This window comes from Petaurus breviceps, unplaced genomic scaffold (genome assembly GCF_028583685.1).
Source record: "Petaurus breviceps papuanus isolate PSGF00001 unplaced genomic scaffold, PetGlider_PUasm1.0 91133, whole genome shotgun sequence".
NCBI lineage: Eukaryota > Metazoa > Chordata > Mammalia > Diprotodontia > Petauridae > Petaurus > Petaurus breviceps.
The window spans coordinates 52,219,853-52,244,561 of NW_027187419.1; the positions used below are offsets into that span (position 1 = coordinate 52,219,853).

Below are 24,709 nucleotides of genomic sequence, written 5' to 3' on the forward strand. Positions count from 1 at the left end.
AAAAAACATCTTTCTATTTATTTGGTAGCAGTCTTTAGCCTGTGAGAACACTGAGAATTCCTTATAATTAGCCTTATCTTTAGCTCTTGATCATTTTCATTGTTCTATGCTTTTTATTTATTTATTGCTTTTTGGAGGGCAGTTGCCAGGGTCACACAGCTAGTTTTTTGTGTTACATGTCAGAGGCCCGATTTGAACTCAGGTCCTCCTGCTCTATTCACTGCGCCACCTAGCTGCCCCTGTTATATGCTTTTTAAAATAACTTGCTAGCTTCAGTCCTATTCCACATGTTTGCATTTACAGAGAGACTGACTTTCACATAATTAATCTTATGTACTGTTGCTATTGTGTTTTCAGTCAGTGTACTGCCTTATTTCAAGTATTTCAAAATACTGTACTTATTTCAATTTAAAGTCTAGCCCTATGGGACAAAAAAGTCATTTATATATAAATTTTATCTTCTGCCAGCTGTTTTTATTTTTTGTCTTCCATTTCATCATTTTTCATAAAAATATCAACCCACAGGTAGGACAAGCTATCAAATTTAAACTTTATTTTAGATATTTGAAAACATCAAAACTTTTCACTTTATATACTATGTACAGATTGACAAAATGCTATAGAATTTACAGAAATATACATTCTTAAAAGGAAATTCGTTGTCAGAGCACCACATATTACTTCATGATTAAGAAAAACATTTTGCTACAACTTGGTGTCCATCAGAACATTACCATCCTTATCTTTAATTCTTACTCGACCAGATATATACTTAGTTTCTTGGTGGCCATTAGAATATACAGTCTTAATGGTGCCATCTGGATATTCTCGTCTCTTGAACTGGGGAGTGTGAAGTTCTCTTTGGCCGTTGTTAAATTCTATTACTTTGTTGCCATCTCTGTTTTTAAAAAAATCATGAATTTAGTAACACTTCTCTTCCCATTATGTATAGATGCTACCACTACTTCAAACCAATAATAATGTTAGCTCCCAACTTTTTTTCTCTATCTTTGTCTTCAGTGGATGGTTCCTCTTAGTCTCATTCTCCTCCTTCCACAGCCAGTCAAGATTCAGTACTGTCCTCCCTCTATAAATCTTGCATGCATCTATTTTCAGTTTTAATTGCCATCTGTGAACAATTTTCTATTTAACTTTAGCCCTAATGTTACAGCTCCTTTTGCCTCTGTGCTTGATGCCCCACTGAAATTCAGCATGTTAAAACTAAGTTTATTTACGACATCTCCTTCACAAGCCACCAGGTTCTACTAGGCTCAAGCTTTAAAAAAGCTCTGTGCCCTTTATCTCCTTTACCTACTTAATTCTATTTTTTTTAAACTGTAGAAGGAATTGACCCTTTCTGGAGAGAGATGATCAAAACTTAAGGGACTTTTTCTTCTAATCTCACACTTTGATTACCACATGCACCTACCTACTGTGGTCTTCATGACATTCCTGCATCTATCTAGTCCCCTATTTACTACAAAACTTTATAATAGTGCCTATAATTTATCACATTAAACTCTAATCATGCCATGTTGGGCTATCCTGTCACTATACATACAAATCTCTTTACTAGGCTGACTTATTAGTACCCACCTCTAAGCCTCCCTGCTAAGCCATGTTCACTCCTACCTAATACCCAACTTAAAATAACTATACTGTCAGGAAGCATTTGCTGATTGCAGTTTATCATTACTTTCTACAGTCATATATGCTCATGCATTGTTTATATAGAATATTTGAATACTGCGGTATGATATATATGCAGTTTTCCCATTATATTATCAACTAACTCTAAATCTGTTAGGAAAAAAGTGCTATCCATTTGCAATATATCTTAATAACAACATCTGAAACTCAGAATACAGATTTGCAAATTTTTTTTTAGACTGAATTGGAGTGGAATTGTATAGTAAGAAAAGCCAGAGTATAATTTCTAAACTACTGTTAGTTAAGCATGTCTTACTGTTGTACTCGAACAATGGTACCATCTGGGAAAATGCTCTCTTCTCTCCCATCTTCAAATAAATTTTTAATGGACTGGTCAGGAAATGTAATTTCTTTTCTTCCATCTGGAAAATGCTTTTCTAGTTTAAAAATATAGAGAGAGACAGAGTGTGAATGTATTCATTCATGTGAATATATAATCAACTTGCATTCTCATTTTGAATTACTTTGGGGAACAGATAGGAGTAGAAAAGAAATTGAAGAAAAATAACAATTTTCACCTATTTGTCCACTTGAGAAATGTAAAACCTCCAATCCCTCTGGATAAGTGGTATGAGTGGTTTGAGTAGCTGCATAGTAGTAAATCTGTAAAGGAGAAAAAACCAATATGACTGCTACAATATATATATTGTATATGTCCATGTATACATATAGGTAGGTCTACAAAAACATAGATATACATGTATATGTGTATACATATAGGTCTATTCAAACAAATATATATAGAGATCTCTCTGTGTCTGTATGTCTGTATTAAAACATAAAGAGGTAGAAAATATATTAATGGAAACATACCACTCTTTCATCTGGCATGACTTTTTTCACATCCCCATTGAAAAAAGTAATAGTGACAGTTTTTCCATCTGAACTCACTTCTTTCCGAGTTCCATTTGGAAACAAGATAACATGGCACCCACTTTTTAAAACCTTTTCAATCTGAAAAAAAAGGATAAAGGTGATTTTATTCCATCTTCAGATAATCATGGCAATCTCCTAATTTTGAAATTTATAAAATCAAAACAGCATCTGCTCTGAAATTCTCATCATTCTAACATCATAAGACCTAGAACTGGCAAGGACCTCAGAGATATCATCCAATCTCTTATTTTACAAAAGTGACTTGGATATGAGCACACAGGAAACAAAAGAGAAAACTATTATATAAACTGATCTAATATCAAAAAAGTATCAGCATTAGACCACTTTGATTCAGGTTTTTTCCTGTTTCCAAAGCTGTCCAAAATTGTAGTGGGTGGGCCCAAAAGGTAACGAGTTAGTTTTCAGTAACTAAAAGGTCTTAAGATTATTTCTTAAGAAATTATTATTTCTTGAGAAATTATATCTGTTCAGGGACAGGTTTGGACCAGATTATTTCTAATGTTCCTTCTAATTCTAAGTGTCTATGATTCACATTTCCAAAGCACTTTCCCTCATTCTCCAGTTATTTGTGATCTCTCTCTACTACCTAGAGGATTAAAAATGTACTCTCATTTGTTATATATCTTCCAAGGAATCTTAAATAATTTTATATATGAATAGAACTTTTTGGAAGTTGACTTTTTTTAAGTTGGCATTTTTGTTCTAAAATCTTTTTTTTTAATCCACACAACAGAATCTCATTCATTTTTTAATATTAATAAGGTCAGACAACTAATATTTATTAAGCCTTTTCTGTGTGTTACTATGCTAAAAATAGGTAAAAAAAACACAGTCCCTGCCCTCAAGAAATTCACATTTCTCCTGAGACAAGATGCAAATGACTATGTACATACAAGATATATTTGTCATATTCAGCATAGATCTCCTCTATGAATGTTAAGCTCTAATCCAGCTATTCTTGTCTTTTTTTTCTCCTCAAGTGTTATTTCTACCTCTGTAAGTACATCTAGGATTTGATTATGTGGTCAAAGTATGGTCACTTTGCCATTCTTGATGAAGAAAAAAGTTTGTTATAAAAATGTTTGCAGCTCTTTTTTTTTAAATCTTTCAACTGTTCTAGTTTTATCCTTTGATGACTTTGCTTAGTAGGATCTCTTGGTCTCTTTAACTGATTCCACCCTATTTCTATCTTCTTTATCTGGGATAGTGCTCAATCTTCTACCATCCTTCTTGAGACTTTACAATCAAGATAATATTCCTCTCAATCTGGAAAGTAAGTCAAGTTTTTACTGATCAAGGCATTTGAAGCTCATCTGGGGTCTTTGTATCTACAGCAGTAAAACAGTCTGTGTGAAACTATTAAAAGTTTTGTCCTCCCAATTATTAATTTTCACTATCCAAAAAATTTGTGTTGGTCAAGACAGTTAACTTCAATTGCATGACTTTTTTTTCCCCATTTCTTTTCTTCTAGAATTAACATGAATTTTAGTCAGTGGTCTGAGCTGTACACAGCTGAACCAGCAATGAAAACAAATCATTTCCTGTCTGTTAAAATGAAATTAATTTTATTTTTTTGTGACATTTTGGTGATTATATTCATCAACAAGCAGTTCTTCTCTTGAAGAAAGTGTTCATAAAATATCAATAGCACAGGACCTTACTTTGTGTAAGGCTTTGATCAAAACAAATAACGAGAGATTTTCTTAAAAGCTACATTACTTTTCTCTTCCTATTTCCCATCTTTGCATTGAAGTCACAAAAGATATTGATTAAATTTGGTGGCTCTTTTTGAGATTTTGTAGAATTTCTCTGCCGTTTCATCCTCTGCAACAGCCACTGGTAAATACACCCCAATTTCTTTATGGCAGTCTTTTTTTTATAATGAGTATTGCCATACAAGATGATCAAATATTCAAAGAAAGTATGTTCCTTTGTTATTTGGATACAGGATAAAGCTGTGTCATCACTATAAGGAAAATCCATAAGTTAGTTTTCTACTTCACTACAACTTCCTTTTTTCTTACTTTTAGAGTAAGAATATTAAGGTTGATATAATTCAGTTCTTCCATTAGTTATGCTTAGTTGTAGGTCATTAAAAAAGGATTTTACATTGAAGAGTACCAACTTCTAAGATCCTAGAAGACAGCTGTTAATGTTTCTTTGAATTCCCAGAGCCTAGCACAGTCTCTGGCATGTTACAGGTGCTTAACAAATGCCTGCACCTTCAGTCTCCTGTTCCCACACCATCAATGCAGAAGGAGGAGGGGATTACATAGGACTGAAGGCCATTTTATATTTACATTGTAGAAGGCTAGAGGCGAAAAATACATAACCAATAGGCACACAGTCTTCAGAAAGCAGATGTCTTGCCAAAACCATGGATTCAAAGAAAGTTTTTCCAGAGTGGCAGAACCTGCCATACTACGTATTCAGGCAGCATATCATATAAACTCATACTCTGATCCTCATCTTGGATTTATACATCTCTTAAAATGTTTTAAGTGCTGTCATATGAAAGGTGAGAGGGAAATAGACTTATCCTATATAGATAGCCCCAGTGGACAGTTAGAACAGATGCATAAAAATTAAAGGAGGAGCTCTGAAAAACAGCTGAGGGGGAACTCTCTATGCTGGAGTTGTTGAGGAGAGGGTATATGATTACTTGTTAAGAGATATTATAGATAGATCTAGTCTTCCATCCTATCTCCAAGGTCCCTTCTAACTCAGATTATTTGACAAACTGCCCCTCTTAAATTGTAAATCACATTGTTTTACCATCACCAATACTCATGTTTCAGTTTTCATCAAGAAGGGTTGAAGAGCTATGCATAGCACTTAATTCTTTATTCTCAGAGATATTGTTACTTTTGTTTTTCCCAAAATATTTAAACGAGCTACTGCTGACAATTATAGCAGCCTATTAAGGAGAAATGATGGAAGTAAACATAGTAATTTGCTCTCATTTTTCTTCAGCATATAGACAGGGATTCAGACTTTTAAGAAAAAGTCTGTGATTTTCATGAAGTCTTACCTTTCCATCAGGATGACTGATTTCTTCATGAATTTCTTCTTGTACTTTAGAATCAGGAACAGGGCATATGAGAGGTTCAAATATTTCACTGGGTATGAGCTTAAAAAAAAAAAGACCATCAGTATTGTAAAGAATATATAAAGCATCACACTGGGAGGGAATAAGCACACACGTACACCCACACCCCCTTTACTGTGTGCCAGGCATTCTGCACTACACAGATCCCATTTGATCTCTGAGATGGTAGGTACTTTTTGCAATTAAGGAAACTGATTAAGCAACTTGCCCAGGGGCACAGAGCTACACAGAGTGTCTCTGAAGCTAGATTTGAACTTGGCTTTTACCAATTCCAAATCCTATGTGGTCTCATTCACTGTACCACCTAGCTGCCATATTAGATAACATTATTATATATTAGGCTAAGCTCCCCCCTCCCAAGAAACCTGAGGTAGTTTACAGATTAGAATTAACTAGGTTTACTATAAAATTATATATATTAGAAATGTTCCAAGTACCAGATATATTTACTTAATAAGGGCAGAGGTTCTTAAATTTTTTGTGTCAGACTTATCTGGAAGCCTGATGAAGCCTGTGGACTCCTCAGAATGATGGTTTTAGGTGTATAAAGAAAACCAATCATATAGAGGTACAATCATCAAGATGCTTTAATAAAATTTTTAAGTTTAAGGACTCCTGACCTCCTAAGGGAAAGATTTAATATTACAGACACCATGACCATTTGTCTTTACAAGGACCTAAACCTGATAATCAGTTTTACCTTCTAACAACCTCCACCCAAAAATCCAGTTTAACTCTTCAGATCTTCTAGAAATGAAGTTGTGATATGGGCCAAAACTGGTTAAGTAATGAGAATAGAACCAAAGTACACATATTTTCATCTGATACATCAAAGAGGTGAAGATGTCAATCACAGAAGACCTACACTGACCTGCTAAATCCTACAGTTGTCAATGGGGCAATCAGTGGATAGAGAGCTAAGCCTGGGCTCAAATCTGGCTTCAGACACTTAACAGCTTTGTGACCCTGGGCAAGTCCCTTAACCCCATCCTAAAATCAAGATAGTAACAGTACCTACCTCCCAGAGTCGTGAAGATCCAATGAGATAATTGTAAAGTGCTTGGCACATAGCCAGCAATACATAAATGCTTAATCTCTCCCCCACCCCTGCAGATATCCCCAGGTTTACTTAACAGAACAGTTGGAGAAGTTCCAAATTTGCACAGAACAGAACTAACTCTAATGCAGAGAAATCTACTAGCAAGCTCAGCCCTGGTATTTACTGTTTGAAATTTCAGGAAGCTATCAAGAAAATGTAACATAAGGGTTCAAGGAGCAGATGCTTGAAACCAACTAGTTTTACCTTGATGATATTATTTCGTGACAATAATTGTATTAGATTTACTAAAACAAAAGCCAGGGGCAATCTTGCAAAGGAGGGCACAGCATGTCCCTGGTATAGATGGCATCATGTTAGAAGTCCAAAGCCATTGCTGCAAAGTGCATTCCATGTCAAAGCTTTCTAGCTTCCAGAGGGACTCTTAGATCAATTTCAGCTCCAGCCCCTGACCCACCTCACAGCAACACCTTTTGACCAAGCTCCCTAATGCCACCTATACCTTCTTCAAAGGCCTCCCAGGCCAATCTTGAAACATCTATCTACCTCTCTCAAGGGACCTTTCACCTTCCACTGACACCCCGGACTTTTTTCTCAAGGATTAGCATACTTTTTTTCCCCCTTTTTGGAGGGCAGGGCAATTGGGGTTAAGTGACTTGCCCAAGGTCACATGGCTAGTAAGTGTCAAGTGTCTGAGGCCGGACCTGAACTCAGGTCTTCTGATTCCAGGGCTAGCACTCTATTCACTGCGCCACTTAGCTGCCCCCGATTAGCATACTTCTAACCCATCCTGGCACACTTCACCATATCTACTGATGGTCCCATAAATACTCTTAACTTCCTAGTTCCTCAGTATGCTCAGTTCCCTTGACTGATTCCTCCACTCTGTTCTGGCTGCATAAAGAGAAGACCACATGCTTATTCCTCCCATCATCCATCAATTTCCTATTTCTATGTTGAACTCTGAAATTCCTTTATTTGATCATAATCTTTTATCACTCTATCTCTGCTTATCACCAGTCATGCCTTGCAAAACCCCAACCTTGGATAATACTCCCCTCCTGCTTCCTTTGCTACTGTCCTTGTACCACTGAATGGAGCTGGAAAAAGCCAAAAAAAAAAAAAAAAACACTACACAGATGACTAGAATCCACTACAAATTTGTCCTCTACTCTCAATAGGGACCTTCATGGTAGCAAGGCAATCGTTCTAGTCCTATGATCAGTTCACAACCCAATTTATCCCAGTAGTTATTCCAAACCTTATCTTTCCTTAATCTCCCCATGGCACTTCTCTATAACCTTTCAGGACACAACCTCACATTTCACTGAAGGGCAGAAGGGGAAACCAGGGCCCTCTGTCAAGACCTCTTTTCCCTTCCTCATCTCACACCCCTTTGACATCATTTCCCCATTTCCTCCTTCATAAAGTCTGTCTCTGATGAAGACTAGGCCTTTCTTACCAAAGCCAACCCTTCTACATTCACCTTTGAGCCCATCTACCCATCCATCTTCTCCAGCAGATGGTCCTGTCATCTTCATTATCTTGAATCTTCAGTGTTTCCTTCTCCACTGGCTCCTTCCCTTCTGCCTACAAACATGTTCATGTCTCCTCCATCCTCACAAAACCCTCACATGACCCTAACATCATAGCTAACTAGCCTTTTTCCCTTCTCTGTTAAACTTTTTTTTTTCCTTTTGGAGGGCAATTTGCCAATTGGAGGGTTAAGTAACTTGTCCAAGGTAGTTTTTTGTGTGGGTGTTAAGTGTCTGAGGCTGGAACTGAACTTGGGTCGTCCTCCTGACTCCGGGGCGGCATTTTATTCACTGTGCCACCTAGCTTCCCCCCTCTGTTAAACTTTTGATAAACTTCTCTATACTAACTGCATTTCCTTTCCTCTTTCCTGAACGCTTCCAACCTCTTCACTCAACTGAAACTGCTCTCTACACAGCTGCCAATGATCTCTTCATTGCCCAGTCCAATATTTCTAAATCCCCATCCTTCTTGACCTCTTTGCAACATGTGACACTGTTCACTTCCTACTGAACCCTCTCTGGCTTTTCTTGGTCCTGCTTTCTCTTATTTCTTCTCCTGTCTGAACAGTTCTCAGTTGTTTTTGCTGGGTTCTTCATCCTTGTCATAGCTCTAACTGTGGATGGCCCCCAAGGTTCTGCCCTGTACCCTTTCCCTACCTACCTCAATAAAATAATTATTTTTCTTACTTGCCCATGTTAGCAATACTTAGGGGTTCTTTAAGAATCCTAATTATACCAGTGTCAAATAGCAACTCACATTCATATAAACCTTTTACGGTTTATCACTATGCTGTATAACTTCGTGATCTCATCACTTCCAGTGCATTTAGATATCTCGATGTAAAGGATTCCCAGATATGTATATCTAGCTCTAGTCTTTCACCTCCAAACTGGACATCTTAAATTCACCATGTCCAGAGCAGAACCCACTCCCTTCTGAACATAGCTATTTCTATTCAAAGTACCACTATTCTCCTGCTTTCCCAGGTTCACAGCCATTACATCCTCATTCTTACTGACCCCCCCCCCATATGCAATGGGTTCACCAATCTTGTTATTTCTACCATCATGTACTTACATCTCTCATATACACCCCTTTCCCTCCACTCACAGAGCCACCAAGTTAGTTCAATTACTCATCACCTCTCACGTGGACTATAGCAATAGTCTTCTGGTCTCTCTGTCTCAAGTTTCTTCCCTACTTCAACCCATGCTCCAGTCAGCTGCCTACAGTGCAGGTCTGACTATGTCCCTGGAGCTCAGTAAACTCCAGTAAACCTCTATTACCTCCAAAATTAAAGTCCTCTTCTTGGCATTTAAGGCTCTTCCATAACCTGACCCCCTTCCTACCTTTCCAGTGTTCTCACACATGATTTTCCCCACTCCCATCCCCACACTCAATAGTCTAGCAATATTGGCTTGAGGTTCCTCAAATATGGTGCTGTATCTCCTATCTTTGGTTTCCCTTGTGCCTGGAATGCTCTCCCTCCTCATCTCTACCTCTTGACATCCCTGGCTTCTCTCAAGACTCAGCTCAAAGGCCAGCTTTTCCAGGAGGGCTTCTCAGTCACTCCTGTCACCAAAGCCTTCCTCTCTAAGATTACCTTCCTTCTGCTCTATATTTATTATATGTAGGCATTTAAATTTCCAAGGTATCTCCCACATTAGGATATAAGTTCCTTAAAGCTCCATTTTTGTATTTTTTGTCTTTCTTTGCCCCCCCCCCTTCCCCAGTGCTTAGTACAATAATTGGAACATAGCAAGAACTCAAAAAAAAAATGCTAGATTAAATCTAAATTTTTAAAAAGCCTCAGCAGTACCCTTTATTCACTTACCCAATCACTTATCTCTTTAGCCACTAGCTTTTTTTTTTAATTTCAAGGCAGGTAGGTAAGGAGGTTAATTCCAATCCCAGTTCATTTATGTCTACATGCATTAAAATATTAAGCCAATACAAAATTCACCTGTCTTTTATCCGAATTACTTAGATCCTGAACCGGTGCTGACTTTGGTCTCCGAGGCAGATTTCCTGCTTTTACAAGAAAAAAAAAAGTTACGTTAAAAATAAAGCTGGTAACATAAAAAAGTCTCCTTTTGATTAAAACAGGCTTATACCAAATACATGCATTTATTTTTTTTTTACATCTTAAAATTAACTTTTCTGTCTTAATAGTGTGACATACTGGCTTAAGCATTTTTTTTAAAACTTTGGCATCTGACATAGAATCATTTGATTTAGAGCTGAAATGGACCTCAGAGATCATAACATTTAAGACCCTCATTTTAAGCTGAAAAAATTGAAGCCCAGAGAGGTGGCCAACAATAAACTTATTTATATAGTACAAGTGTGTGGTGATGATTCAGTTGTCAGAACATCACTTTACATGTAATTTAGAAAACTAGCAAAAATCTCCTCTTTAAAAATTGCCTTTGTGTAGGCTAGAAGAAAAATTGTTGGGATGATAGCTTACGGAAAGTTCATAAACATCACAGAGCACATATCACTGAAGAGAATAAAACTCCTTGGGAAACAGAGGTACCACAAACACTTGTTTGCACTGCGATAGATAACCTTGCTTAAATAGCAGCCATTGGCAGAAGGAGGAAGTTAGCCACCATGTAGCTTCACACAGTGTCTAAGCCAGGTCTTTAAAGCCCAGATTTTATGATAACTGCTACTTTTTACCAGTGCTTTTGGTACCCCATGATACCCCTCTCTATGGCTGTTTTTTTTCTTCCAAGAGCTGATACATAAATTAAGCAGTTTCACTTTTAAAAAGTATTAGTTTGTGAATTCTATCTAGTTACGATGGAGAATCACAAGTTGTAACCAGATCCAGACTGCAGTAAATGAGACCTTGAAATTCATTTCAAGAATGACTAAGGCTCTTTCATCTTCTTTTACAACTTAGTTGTTACCATTCTCCCTGTCTCTTCTGCAATGTCATAGGAAATCTTGCATGCTTTAAAAGAGGGAATAGTTATTCCAGGGTTAAAAAGAGAATATGAGAAAAACTATTTGGTGACTCTCCATCATAAAAAATGATGTTTTTTATATTTTATGCTAAGGTCAAGATCATAGAATTTTAGTGCTGAAAGGGACTTTGGTGATCATTTAGTTCAAACCTCATCATTTTACAGATGGGAAACATGGGAAAGATGCCTAACATGGTAAAAGAGCCTTGCATAAGGTCCCAGAGGTATCAGATCCAAGATTCAACCTTTGTCATCTTACTCTAAATCAAGTTCCCCTACTCCCACACCCTCCTGTATTTGTGTCTCTTCTCCCCTATTTGACTATAAATCCATAAGGGCAGAGATTGTCATCCCTAATATTCACCATAGCAGCTAGCCTAGTGCATTGCACACAGCAAGTTTTGAATAAATATCTGTCCAATTAAGATTGCTAAATTTCATCAAGGGTCCCTTTCAAATCTTGAAGTAGAATATGAAGTATAATTGTCAATCCATTCAGAGAGAACATGGACGAGAACCAACTCTCCTGACACCCAGACTGAGTCTACTTTGAAAGACTACTTCACCTTTAATGAATAATCTAATTTGTGATTTATTTTACATTTAGTTAAATAGTAAATGTAGGAAGGAGAAGATGGCTTATGTCTGCAAAAAACTAAAGTACATACAAAGTTGGTCACCTTTCAAATCTTCCAGTTACAAAATCTGTCTAAGGTTTCCTCCTAGTCTAAATCCTTAGGGGGAAAGGGAAGAGAGCTAAACTTGTTTAATTCTATTTTTTTTCTCATGTACACATTAGTATCAGAACACTTATGTTTACAAAATACTCAAAACAAAATTAGCAAGTTTCTTATAGCTTAACTGAGTTATCTTAGCAAATGATGGGTTTTTATCAGCTGTCCATCTGTTAGCAATACTTCTTTAAGAATATCGATTATAGCAATACCAAATAAGAGCTCACATTTATATAATGCTTTTGAGATTTACAGAGCCTTTTGGATACCCACTGTCCAATCTGAGACTCATAAATTATCCTCTGCTTTTACAAACAAGGAAACTAGGAAGTCACCTGCCAAAAGTGACATGGCTAGTGCGTGTCTGAGGCCAGATTTGAAGCCCAGTCTCGCCTCTAACACTGGATGCTTTATGCCACATTGGCTCTCTAGATGAAGCTTATGCAGCCACAAATTTCTTTATGGTAAAAATCTTCTTACAGAATCTCAGAGTTAGAAGGACTTTCGGTGGTCATGTAGCCCAACCCATCTATATCTGAAGAAAGTAATACCTATCTGACAAGGTCATATAGCCTTTGCTTGAAGGCCTCCAGTGAGGAAGAAAACATTTTCTCCCAAAGGAGTCCATTCCACTTTTGAATAGCTCTTGACTGTTAGAAAATTTTTCCTTACATCAAGCCTCTATTTGCTCCTTTGTTAGTAGCCTGTCCCCCTGGGGGCAAACAGAACAAATGTAATCTTTTTTCCAATGACAACCTTTCAAATATTTGAAGACGGTTTAACCTCTCTTCCCAAAATCTCTTCTTCAGACAAAAACCTACAATTATTGAAAATAATTTTCATATAGCCCTTTGCCATCCTATGTAAATTTCCTTCCTAAAATAAAGAACTGAAAACAAATTTCCAGATGTGGTCAGTCTAAGAGAGAATACAATAAGATAATGATCTTTCATTAGGCCTTAATCTGAATTTGATAAACTACACAATAATAATAAAAGCTAACAGTGATAAAGAGCTCACTATGTGCCATGCACTGTGCCAAATGTTATACAGATATCTCATCTGATCCTCAGAACAACCCTGGGAACTAAGTGCTATTATTATCCCCATTTTGCAGATAAGGAAACTGAGGGAAACAGAGGTTAAGTGACTTGCCCAGGGTCACACAGCCAAAAAAGTATGTAAAAGGGCAGATTTAAACTCAGGTCTTCTTGACTTAGGCCCAGCACTCTATCCACTATACTGCCTAACTATCCCTCCATTCTTCTTTAAGAGATTTCAAAACTATAAAGTAAGCAATGAAATCTATCATTCACTATTAGAGTAGAGGTCTGGTGATCAGGGCCAGAAAGATAGATTTTTCTAGACTTACTACATCTATTTAAAGTCCTCGAGGCATGCTTAGCTTGTCTTATTGGCCAAGCAGGTATTCCTTCCTTGACCCAATCAAAGTTCACACCTTGTTAAGAAATCACTAGATATAAACCAATTCCAATACCTGTAAAAAAAATGACTATACAAATTACACATTTTAAATTGATTCCATTGAAGTGCCAAGACTGATTATGGGACAAAAATTAAGATTTATATCAAAGACTAACATTTATTAAATATATTATGTAGAGCTCACAGCCAACCTTTCTGCTTTTCTGTCTATATAGTTCATCCACAATTTCTCCATCTAACAAATGCAGAGAATTATCACAGTACTAAAAAGTCGTATTCTTAAAGATCTGACTCAAATCAGGTATCATGACTGTGTGTGTATTTAATTAGTAGATTATACTGGCATAATGAAAAGCTGAAGGGAGGAGGGGTTATTTGTTTTATTAACTGTAAATACCTTTTATGTATCTATGTCTGCTATGGATAATTGGGTAAAATAAAAAAGATTCAAGAAACAATAAGAAAAAGTGTTAATATACACCTAGTTCAAGCACCAAATCCCAAAGAAGTAAAATAATACTTTATGGATGATTTCTCTGGATAGTGTTGTTATCAAATGGCTAAAAACAATTCCATGCTTCTAGCAAAATTTTAAGGCTATTTACCAATAGAATATAACAAAATTCAAAATGAAGCTGTCATATTCTCTAAGCAAAAACATTTGAAGTGAAAAGTAACAATTTTCCAACATAGTAGCTTATGTAAAGTGGGTGATGAAAATTATATAAAAATTTTAAAAAAGAACTTAAATCAGTCTTGTGGCATACTTCCAATAAGCAATAAGTAACCATTTCAGAAGATTTTATTAAAAAAGAACTGATGAAATTTTGTTAAAGAAAAGAGGTGCAGGGGTGACTAGGTGGCGCAGTGAGTAAAGCACCAGCCCTGGAGTCAGGAGGACCCGAGTTCAGTTCTGGCTTGAGACCCTTAACACCCACACAAAAATACTAGCCGTGTAACCTTGGGCAAGTTACTTAACCCCAATTGCCCTCCAAAAAGGCAAAAAAAGAAAAAGAAAACAGGTGCAGAAAAAGTTTTAAGGAAATAAAAAAAAGAGCCAGGAACAGTAACAGAAGAACTCACAAACATTTGTAAAAGTAGATTTAGTGGAAGGTAGATTGTGCATTGAATAGAGCACTGGCCCTATCTGGCCTCAGACACTTAACACAAAAACCAGCATATGGCCTTGGGCAAGTCACTTAACCCCAATTGCCCTATCTTCCCCACTCCAAAAAGCAAAAAAAAAAAAAAAAATAGATTTAAGTGGGAGCCAAGATGGCAGAGTAGAAGCACAAACTTGGTGTGGGCTCTGACTTCAAACAATTCTAATACCTGTAAAAAAATGACTATACAAATTTTAAAGCTACAGAACCCACAAAGTGACAGAAACAAATCTCCCACTGAAGACAGGCCAGCAGGCTGACAGGAAAGGTCTATCACAGCACACTGGGAGCGAACCACAGTCCCACGTGAGCCACGTGTTTCTGGCCCCTACCAGCAGTGGCCAGAGTGGGACTTCAGGAGAGTGAATCACTAGCAGCTGTGGCAGCTTCCAGACTTGTTAATCCATAAATGTCAAAGACAAAGTAAAAGGTCAATGTGGAACTGTGTTGGTGTGGGGAGAACGGAGCAGTCTGGCCCCTGCCCCTGTGGGGTGAGAAGCAGTGGAGGTGGGAGCTCCTGGCCAGCAGATGTAGGGGGACCAAGCCACCATATAGAGGGTAATCATTCTTGCTTTAATCTGCTTGGATCTGGATTGCAGTCCTGGGTGCTGGTCCTGGGGTGTGTGGCCAGTGAGCCAGAGCTTGTAGGGGCTGTAGAGTTGGCACCCTCCTAATGGTTCCAGCAGCTGCGAAAACCCCAGTGATTTGGGACAAAACTCTCTTCATTCTGGAAGAAGAGTTCTACCATGGTAGAGTTCAAAAGTCAAGTAGTTGGCTGGCAACGGAAGCACAAATAGACCGTAGAATCCTTTTTTGGGGACAAAAAGGATCAAGGCATGGAGCAGGAGGAAGACAGTGAAGTAAGAACTCCTGCATCAAAAGCCTCCAAGAAAAATATGAACTGATTACAGGCTATGCAGGACCTCAAGAAGGATTCTGAAAATCAGGTAAGAGAAGTGGAGGAAAAATTGGGAAGAGAAATGAGAATGATGCAAGAAAATCATGAAAAGCAAGTCAACAGCCTGCTAAAGGGGACCCAAAAATACACTCAAGAAAATAACACCTTAAAAAAGAGACTAACTCAAATGGCAAAAGAGGCCCAAAAAGCCAGTGAAGAGAAGAATACCTTAAAAAGCCAAATCTGCCAGACGGAAAAAGAATGTCAAAAAATCATTGAAGAGAATAACTCCTTCAAAATTAGACTGGAGCAATTAGAAGCTAATGACTTTATGAGAAATCAAGATACTATAAAACATATCCAAACAAATGAAAAAATAGAAGGCAGTATGAAATATCTCATTGGAAAAACCACTGACCTGGAAAATAGATCCAGGAGAGATAATTTAAAAATTATTGGACTACCTGAAAGCCATGATTTTAAAAAAAAAGAGCCTAGATACCATCTGTCAAGAAATTATCAAGCAGGGGCGGCCAGGTAGCCTGACAAAGAGTAAGAGCACTGGCCCCAGAGTTGGGATGACCTGGGATTGAATCTGGGCTCAGACACTTAGCACCCACCCAGAAACACCTGGCCGTGTAACCTTGAGCAAGTTATTTAACCCCAATTGCTTAGGGGCAGCCAGGTGGCTCAGTGAGTAAGAGTACCAGCTCCAGAGTCAGGATGACCTTGGATCAAATCCGGGCTCTGATACTTAGCACCACACCCAGAAATAACTGGCTGTGTAACCTTGAGCAAGTTACTTAACCCCGATTGCTTTAAAAAAAAAAATTATCAAGCAAAATTGCCCTATATTCTAGAGCCAGAGGGCAAAATAGAAATTGAAAGAATTCACCGATCGCCTCTTGAAAAAGATCCCAAAAAGAAAACTCTTAGGAATATTATAGCCAAAATTCCAGAGTTCCCAGGTCAAGGAGAACATACTGCAAGCAGTCAGGAAGAAACAATTTGAGTATTGTGGAAACACAATCAGGATAACACAAGACCTGGCAGCTTCTACATTAAGGGATTGAAGAGCTTGGAATATGATATTCTGGAGATCAAAGGAGCTAGGACTAAAACCATGAATCACCTACCCAGCAAAACTGAGTATAATGCTACAGGGAAAAATATGGTCATTCAATGAAATAGAGGATTTTCAAGCATTCTTGATGAAAAAACCAGAGCTGAACAGAAAATCTGGCTTTCATATATAATTAGTAAGACAAGTATGAGAAGGTAAACAGGAAAAAGAAATCATAAGGAACTTATTAGAGTTCAACTATTTACATTCCTACATGGAAAACTGATCATTGTAACTCATAAGACTTTTTTCAGTATGAGGATAGTTGAAGGGAATATATATGTATATATGTATACATACATATATATGTATGTATTGGAAGGTGTATGTGTATATAAATATATATGTGAGTGTGAGCATATGTATGTTCATGTATACGTAAACAGAGGGCACAGGATAAGTTGAATATGAAGGGATAATATCTAAATAATAAAATTAAGAGGTGAGAGAGGAATTTATTGGGAGAAGGAGAAAGGGAGAGATAGAATAGGGTAAATTATTTCATATAAAAGAGGCAAGAGAAAACTGTTACAATGGAGGCAAAGAGCAGGAAGGCGAGAGGGAATGGGATAACCTTGTTCTCATTGAATTTGGCTTAAGGAGGGAATAACAGACACACTCAATTGGCTATCTTACCCTACAGGAAAATGGGGGGGGGGGTAGGGGACAAGAGGGGGGATGATAGAAGGGAGGGCAGATTTGGGGAGAGGGTAGTTAGAAGCAAACATTTTTGAAAAGGGATAGGGTGAAAGGAGAAAATTGAGTAAGTTGGGGTGGCCAGGTGGTGCAGTAAGAGCGCCGGCCCCAGAGTCAGGAGACCTGGGATTGGTCCCGGGCTCAGATACTTAACACCCACACAAAATAACTGGCCACGTAACCTTGACCAAGTTACTTAACCCCAGTTGCTTAGTGGCAACCAGGTGGCGCAATGAGTAAGAGTGCCAGCTGCAGCGTCGGGAGACCTGGGATCGGTTCTGGCCTCAGATACACAGCACCCACACAAAAATAACTGGCCGTGTAACCTTGAGCAAGTTACTTACTCCCAATTGCTTTTTAAAAAAATAGAGTAAGTGGGGGGCGGGATAGGATGGCGGGAAATATAGTTAGTAGGGACTATGGAAATGTTTTGCATAACTACACATGTACAATCTAAACTGAACTGTTTATCTTCCCAGTGGAGGCAGATGAGGAGGAAAGAAGGAAAAAAATCTGGAACTCAAAAGTTTTAAAACAAATGTTTAAAAAAAAATTGTTTTTTACATGCAACTAGGAAATAAGATATACAGGCACAGGGGTATAGAAATCCGTCTTGCCCTACTAGAAAGTTATGGGAGTTGATGGGGGAGGATATAAGAGAGAACACTGGGGGAAGGGGTATTCAGTAGGCTTGCTATTTTGGGGAGAGGAGTAGGGTAAAGACAGGGAGGAAAAAATTGTAACTCAAAATCTTGTGGAAATGAATTTTGAAAACTAAAATTTTTTTTAAGTAGATTTAAGCATTATCAGTTTACACTGTATATATCTTGTCTGTACATAGTTATTTGGACAATGTATTCCTCTATTATAATGTGAATTCCTTGAGGACATAGATTATGATTTTGCTTTTATTTATATCCCTGGGACTTAGCACAGTGCCTAAGCACTTAATAAATGCTTGATGACAGGTTTTATTGTCATTAAAGGAATCCAAATTCAAACTCAGACAAGAAGAGTTTCAATGCTACAAAAAATTTGAGAACTTAATTGATAAAATAGATCATTAATAGGTGAACTCCTAACAGATCATGATAAGTTTCTGTTAAGTTTTTTATAATATACATGTATGCTTATGGCCTACCCATAAACCATTTCATACCTTGTCCTCGTGAATGATTTTTCTTGTATTTTTCCATCTGACTTGAAGATAAGTTCTGACTCTTCTGAAAACCTAATAATGGATTCTGTAATCATATTACATATGGACACTTTAAGTAAAAGAGAAAGAATGCTTATTTTTTTAATGGCGAACAATCTGTGACAAAAATATTAGGCATCATTTTGTTCAGTTTGTTTTCAGATATATTCGAGCCACATAAGTAATCCACTTTCAAAGAGGGAAATATTCTCTAAGAATAGTACTAAAATAGTTTGATTTTTCCCCCTAAACAATACCCCAAAAAGGAGATTGTTCACTCACTCAACAAATCCCTCAATTTGTACCTCAATTTTAACATTTAAACATGTCAATTAATTCTTAAAATCTTATATCAGGCTCAACATTAAAAATAATGTACCTTCATTTTAACTACAGATTAGCAATGTTGGAATCCAAATTTGTAACAATTATAAAAACCTGTTTTTAAAAACTTTAATTGTACTTTGATTAAATTCTGAATAATATAAGTGATCAGTAAAAAATAACTATAAACTCACTGTAGACTCTTCTTTTTTCACAGAAATCAGGGGATGTTCATTCTTTAAGTTATTTTCAATAGCTTCTGCTTTTTTCCAGGCTTCTAGTCGAAACTGTTCCATTATTTTTATCTCTTCCCGAAGGTCAGTGTTCTCTTTAGCTAGTGTTTCTATCTGGCTTTTAAGGCGACCATGTGTATTTGACCATTTTGTCTCTTTTCGCTTCAACTCTTCCTGTAAATCTGCTATCTGTTGTTTTAAAACCTTCAGAAGAGAAGCAAGCATTCAGAAGTGTTCAATAAACTCAAATTACATTTTCTGTTATTAAGCTGCTATAGTATGAATAGATCCTAAGTAACAAAGACATGCAGGTAAACAGATTGAGCATTTATTTACATCCAGTATTAGGTATTATAGGTATATGCAAAAAGGTTTAAGACAAATGGTACCTGCCAGCCATGTTCGTAAGCTAGGTCGGGAGAGAAGACACATACAAAAATAGCTAGTACAGAAAGTCCTATATATATTAAATATCAAACAATAATAACATAGGAATTCAGAAAAAAAAGAACACTTTTGGCTGGGGAAATTATGAGATTAACAAAAACTAAGTCTAAATTGACCCTGAAAGACTTTGATCAGCAGATCAATAAGAGAAGAGATTTCAGGTAAAGGAAACAGTTTAAGCAAAAGCCCAAGAAGGCGAAGCACAACATTCAAGGGCATAAAGAGTATATTAATTTGACTAGAGAAGCAAGATCCTGTAGAAACATGCAACATAAACTAGAAAAGTTAAGTTGAAGCTAAGGCTTTGAATTCCAGGATAGAAGGTTTTCGATTTTATTCTGTTGGCAGTTAGGTTCTGAGTGGAGCAGTTACAAAACAAAAGGAAATTTTAGAAAAATCTGGTAGCAGGACAGTTAGGAGATGGTGACAGGGAAAGGACCAGACATATAGAGCTATTAGGTTATTGCAATGGTCAAGTCATGAACTATGGACGGTGACAGTGGGAAAGAAAAGAACAGAGATGAGGCAGCTAGGAGGCACAGTAAATAGAGTACAGGCCCTGGAGTTGGGAGGACCTGAGTTCAAATCTGGCCTTAGACACTAAACACTTACTAGTCACGAGACCTTGGGCAAGTCACTTAACCCCAATTGCCATGCCTTCCCCCCTCCAAAAAGGGAAAAAAAAATAAAGATAAAAAAGGACAGAGAGATATGAAAGACATGAAGACTCTACTTGATTAATAATTAAATATAGGGGGTTGAGAGAATGAGAAAAGTTGGAAAATCAGTCAGCAAACATTTAATTGCAACTATGTGCCAGACACTGGGAGCTGAAAAGATAGACAAAAATGAAGTAGTCCCCTCCCCCCCATAAAGGAGCTGACATTCTAATGGGGAAGACAGCAGGTACATAAATCTAAAACTTTGGTGGGAAGGGGATGGGTAGAATAATCATGGCTTCATTAAAGAAGGTAGCATGTGAGAAGAGTTTTGAAGGAAACAAGTATCACAAGTGGACATATTTCCAGGTATGGAGGACAGCCAGTAAAAGGCATAGAGATGGGAGACAGAGTACCACATGAGAACAGCCAGGAGGCCAATTTGGTAGGACAGCAGAATGCAAGAAGTGTAACAATGTATTATAAAGCTGGAAATATAGACTACAGCTAGGTTGTAAGGGGCTTTAAAAGCTAAACAGAGAGGTTTATATTTGATCTCACAGGCAACATGAAGCTATTGAAATTAAGTAAGCAAAAACATGACCAGAATTGCACATAAGGAAAAAAATCACCTGACAGCTGTGGAGGAGGGCACCTAATTCAAGGAGACCAATTAGAAAGACTTAGGCAAAAGGTAATGAGAGTCTAAACTAAGGCTGTGTGAACAAAGAGAAGGAGCAGATACAAGAGATATTGCAGAGGTAAAAACAACAAGATATGGCAACTAATTGGATGTGCAGAAAGACAACAAAGAACCAAGGATGACACCAAGGTTGTAAATCTGTGTAACTGAAAAAGAGTGGTGCAATTAACAAAAAAAAGTAAGTTTGAAAGGGTAAGATTTGGGAGAAAGAAAAGTTCCATTTAAGACATATTGAACTTGAGATGCCTAAGGAATATCTGCTTTGAAATACCCAATAGGTAATTGCAGATGTGCCAGTGGACCACAGGAGAAAGACTACAGCTGGATTTGGGAGTGATCTACATAGAGACAATAATTAAATCTATGGGAAAACGAAGTGAAATAATGTACAAAAAGAATTAATGAGTACTGAGGACAGAGCCTTTGAGGTATATCCACAATTAGGGGTCATGACATGGATGATAAACCAGAAAAGGAGACTTAAGAAGGAGTGACCAATTTCAAGCCTTAATGCATTTGAAGAGAAAAACAATTACCGTTAATCAAAATAAAGAAGTCGTAGGATTATTCATGTAAAGCTGAAAGAGATTTCATAGAATCATCTATTCCAGCCTTTTCATTTTACAGATGAAGAAACTGAGGGTGAGGGAGGTGAAGTGACCTGTGTCAGTAAAGTGGCAGAGGTCAAAACTGAATCCATTATTCTCTTTCTCTTTACCATACTAAGTCGGGAAAAAGAGATTCAAGTTTTAGACAGAATTTGAGCTGATGATACAAAATCTATATAAAAATGTTCAATGGACAGTTGAATGTGGAACTGGAGCTTGAGAATGAGGTCAAGATTGAATGAAGGGCAGAGGGAAAAAAAATGTTCCCAAATCTAATCTATTTCAAGTTAGTAGATAAATGTGAAAGCAAGTTAAGAAACTATGGTCAGTGAAAAACTATTAATATCTAATACTATAAAAAAATCATTACCTTTTGTATATGTAGAGCCTATATCAGACTGCATGCCATCTTGGGGAGGGAGGAGGAGAAGGCAAGGGAGAAAATTTAAAACTTATGGAAGGGGATGTTGAAAAATAAAAATAAATAAATTCCCTTAAAAAAATTATAAATGTACTCAAGATCCAGATTATTGAAGGTGGGGAAGGGTAATAAAACAACTCTGTGGGAATAATGCCTATAATTATGTTCTACCAATTTACTGTTGATTCCTGTCCTGAATAAATGTTAAGTTTAAAGGGAAAAAAATTATTACCTTTAAATCATAATATAAAAAAGCCAAGACATAAGCATTATATGCAATTAAAACTCTCCTTTTTAATAATCTCCTTCTAGAAAAACTGATACTTCAAAAAAAATCCATTATTTCAGTTAGCATGTATATCGCATTCACTGATTCACAACTTCTTTACACCTCAATAGACTATCATCTGGGCTTCCACAGCCAAAAAAGTTCATCACCTGATATCTAACATTTGGTGATGAGATTACTCAAAACCTGGGTAGACTGGTCATCGGAAGACAAATACATAGTGGATATATCACTTGGTACATATTTGAAGGCTTTCCAAACTGTAGGACCTTTCCAAGTTTATGTTCCACTGGCATATCTAAAAGAATTAACGGTCGGGGCGGCCAGGTAGCACATCGAGTAAGAGCACCAGCTCCAGTGTTGAGAAGACCTGGAGATCGAATCCCAGGCTCAGACACTTAGCACCCACCCAGAAACACCTGGCCATGTAACCTTGAGCAAGTTACTTAACCCCAATTGCTTAGGGGTGGCCAAGTGGCTCAGCGAGTAAGAGCACCGGCTCCAGTGTTGGGATGACCTGGATCAAATCCGGGCTCAGATACTCAGCACCACACACAGAAATAATAACTGGCCGTGTAACCTTGAGCAAGTTACTTAACCCCAATTGCTTAAAAAAAAAAAAAAGAATTAACAGTCATGGGGGTGGTTAGGGGACACAGTGAATGGAGCACTGGCCCTGGAGTCAGGAGGACCTGAGTTAAAATCTGGCCTCAGACACTTAACACTTACTAGCCATGTGACCTTGGACAAGTCAATTAACTCCAACTGCCCTTCCAGAAAGCAAAAAAAAAAAGAATCAGTGGTCAGCCCCATACACAGAAACAGATGAAAAGTGTTTCTAATAAAAGTAATAATACAAAATGATACCAAAGCCTGAGTTAAATATGGTGATATGTAAGAGGTCAGAATTAAGATATTAAATTACTGAGCAAAAGCTTGATAACAACTGTACCATGAGAATCAAATGAACGAATTCTTATTTCAGTGTGCATGCTATCTAATCCGAAGTTACAACATCTTCCTGGTTTTTATATAGTAGAATATAATATTAATCTAGTTAGTGCTGGAGATAATTATTAATTCTTTTTATAAGTGCTGTATTGCATTAAGTATGTTCAGTTAGAATTTTGACATACTTACAAAACACTTAAAATTATTGATATTAGCAAATGAATCCTATGTTGTAGGTCCATAATGAAAATTCTATAACAGTATATTACTGACATTTTTGGATTATTGGTATATCAATACAGCTTCTAGCACTTTGCACAGCTTGCATGTTTGCACTAAGAAGAGCTCTCATACCTGAATTTCTCCACGTTCCTTTCTATCTGGAATTGCTCTTGCAGTTGTAGTATATTTTTCAAAAACTCGGCGTTCTTTTTGTAGCTTTCGCATCTCCTCCTTTTTAAACTCTTCAATTCGAGCCAATTCTTTTGCTTTCTGCTGTTCAAAGTCTGCAATTTCTTTTCTAAATTGATTAAATAGAAATACATCTTATCACCTAGAATAAATATCCAATAGAGTAATCCAAATGTCAAATCAATAAAGAATTTTAAGTGACAACCTCCAATGTTAAAATCAGAGAGCTAACATGAGACAAACTTTTTTTTTTTTGCTTTTTGGAGGGGAGAGGGCAGGGCAATTGGGGTTAAGTGACTTGCCCAAGGTCACATGTCTAGTAAGTGTTAAGTGTTTGAGGTCGGATTTGAACTCAGGTCCTCCTGACTCCAGGGCCAGTGCTCTGTTCACTGCGCCACTTACCTGCCCCCATGAGACAAACATTACCTAAAAATGGCAATATTCTCAGTTATATTACATATCATAAGATACCAGAATTAGGATATTAAATAACTGAGCTACAATTAATGTTAACAGTTACCACACAAAGCAGACATATATTCCCTCCAGATAGTCTCTGAACTTCTAATAAATGACTAAAGTCTACAACATAACCAAGGAATGAGGTAATGCAACTTCTAATTTTTGCTTGCCTATGTAAAAGTATATTAGGCCAGGAATCAGACTACCTGATTTTCATTCTAGCTCTGTGTGACTTTGGAGAAGTCATTTATTCTCAGTTTCTTCAACTGCAAAATGAGCTTTAAGGATCCTTCCTGCTCTAAGAAATGTATAAAAGTATATACATATATATATATATATAAACACACAAATACATAATTTTATATCTCTATAACGTCTCCTGTTCAAAACAAAAGTTAAGGAATAGGGCTAGAAATAGTCATTCTTCAAGATGGAGTCATAACATGATAACCTTTAGTTTGCTAGCCAATCAAACATATAATTTTATTCTTAAATGAAAAGTGCTGCAAAGATGCCTTTTTAGAAAAGTAACTTCTCAGGTTATAAAATTTAACAGTATTTTGGGGCTTGATATGCCTCTAGTTTGTCCATTGATGCTTAGAACCCAGTATCTGTCCATATGCTGGTTCTGAGAAAACAAGTTTATATAGGCTTATTTT

At 37.0% G+C, this 24,709-nt stretch overlaps 1 protein-coding gene across 5 annotated transcripts in view; it reads right to left on the reverse strand.

The window, feature by feature from the left end:
• Window positions 1-452: 452 nt before the first annotated feature.
• CENPJ (centromere protein J) overlaps window positions 453-24,709 on the reverse strand; it is a 50,237-nt gene continuing 25,980 nt past the window's right edge. For 2 of the 5 annotated variants that reach the window (XM_069080566.1, XM_069080564.1), the window contains 9 exons: window positions 23,532-23,697; window positions 19,061-19,303; window positions 18,504-18,588; window positions 10,273-10,340; window positions 5,639-5,737; window positions 2,524-2,664; window positions 2,229-2,313; window positions 1,967-2,087; window positions 453-898 (listed from right to left, as the gene is read on the reverse strand). In XM_069080566.1, the coding sequence (XP_068936667.1) occupies window positions 706-898; window positions 1,967-2,087; window positions 2,229-2,313; window positions 2,524-2,664; window positions 5,639-5,737; window positions 10,273-10,340; window positions 18,504-18,588; window positions 19,061-19,303; window positions 23,532-23,697 (1,201 nt within the window). In that variant the 3' untranslated portion in view covers window positions 453-705. Of the gene's footprint in view, window positions 899-1,966; window positions 2,088-2,228; window positions 2,314-2,523; window positions 2,665-5,638; window positions 5,738-10,272; window positions 10,341-18,503; window positions 18,589-19,060; window positions 19,304-23,531; window positions 23,698-24,709 lie in introns of those variants that run through there. The other 3 variants (XM_069080565.1, XR_011166811.1, XR_011166810.1) reach the window with 3 other exon arrangements.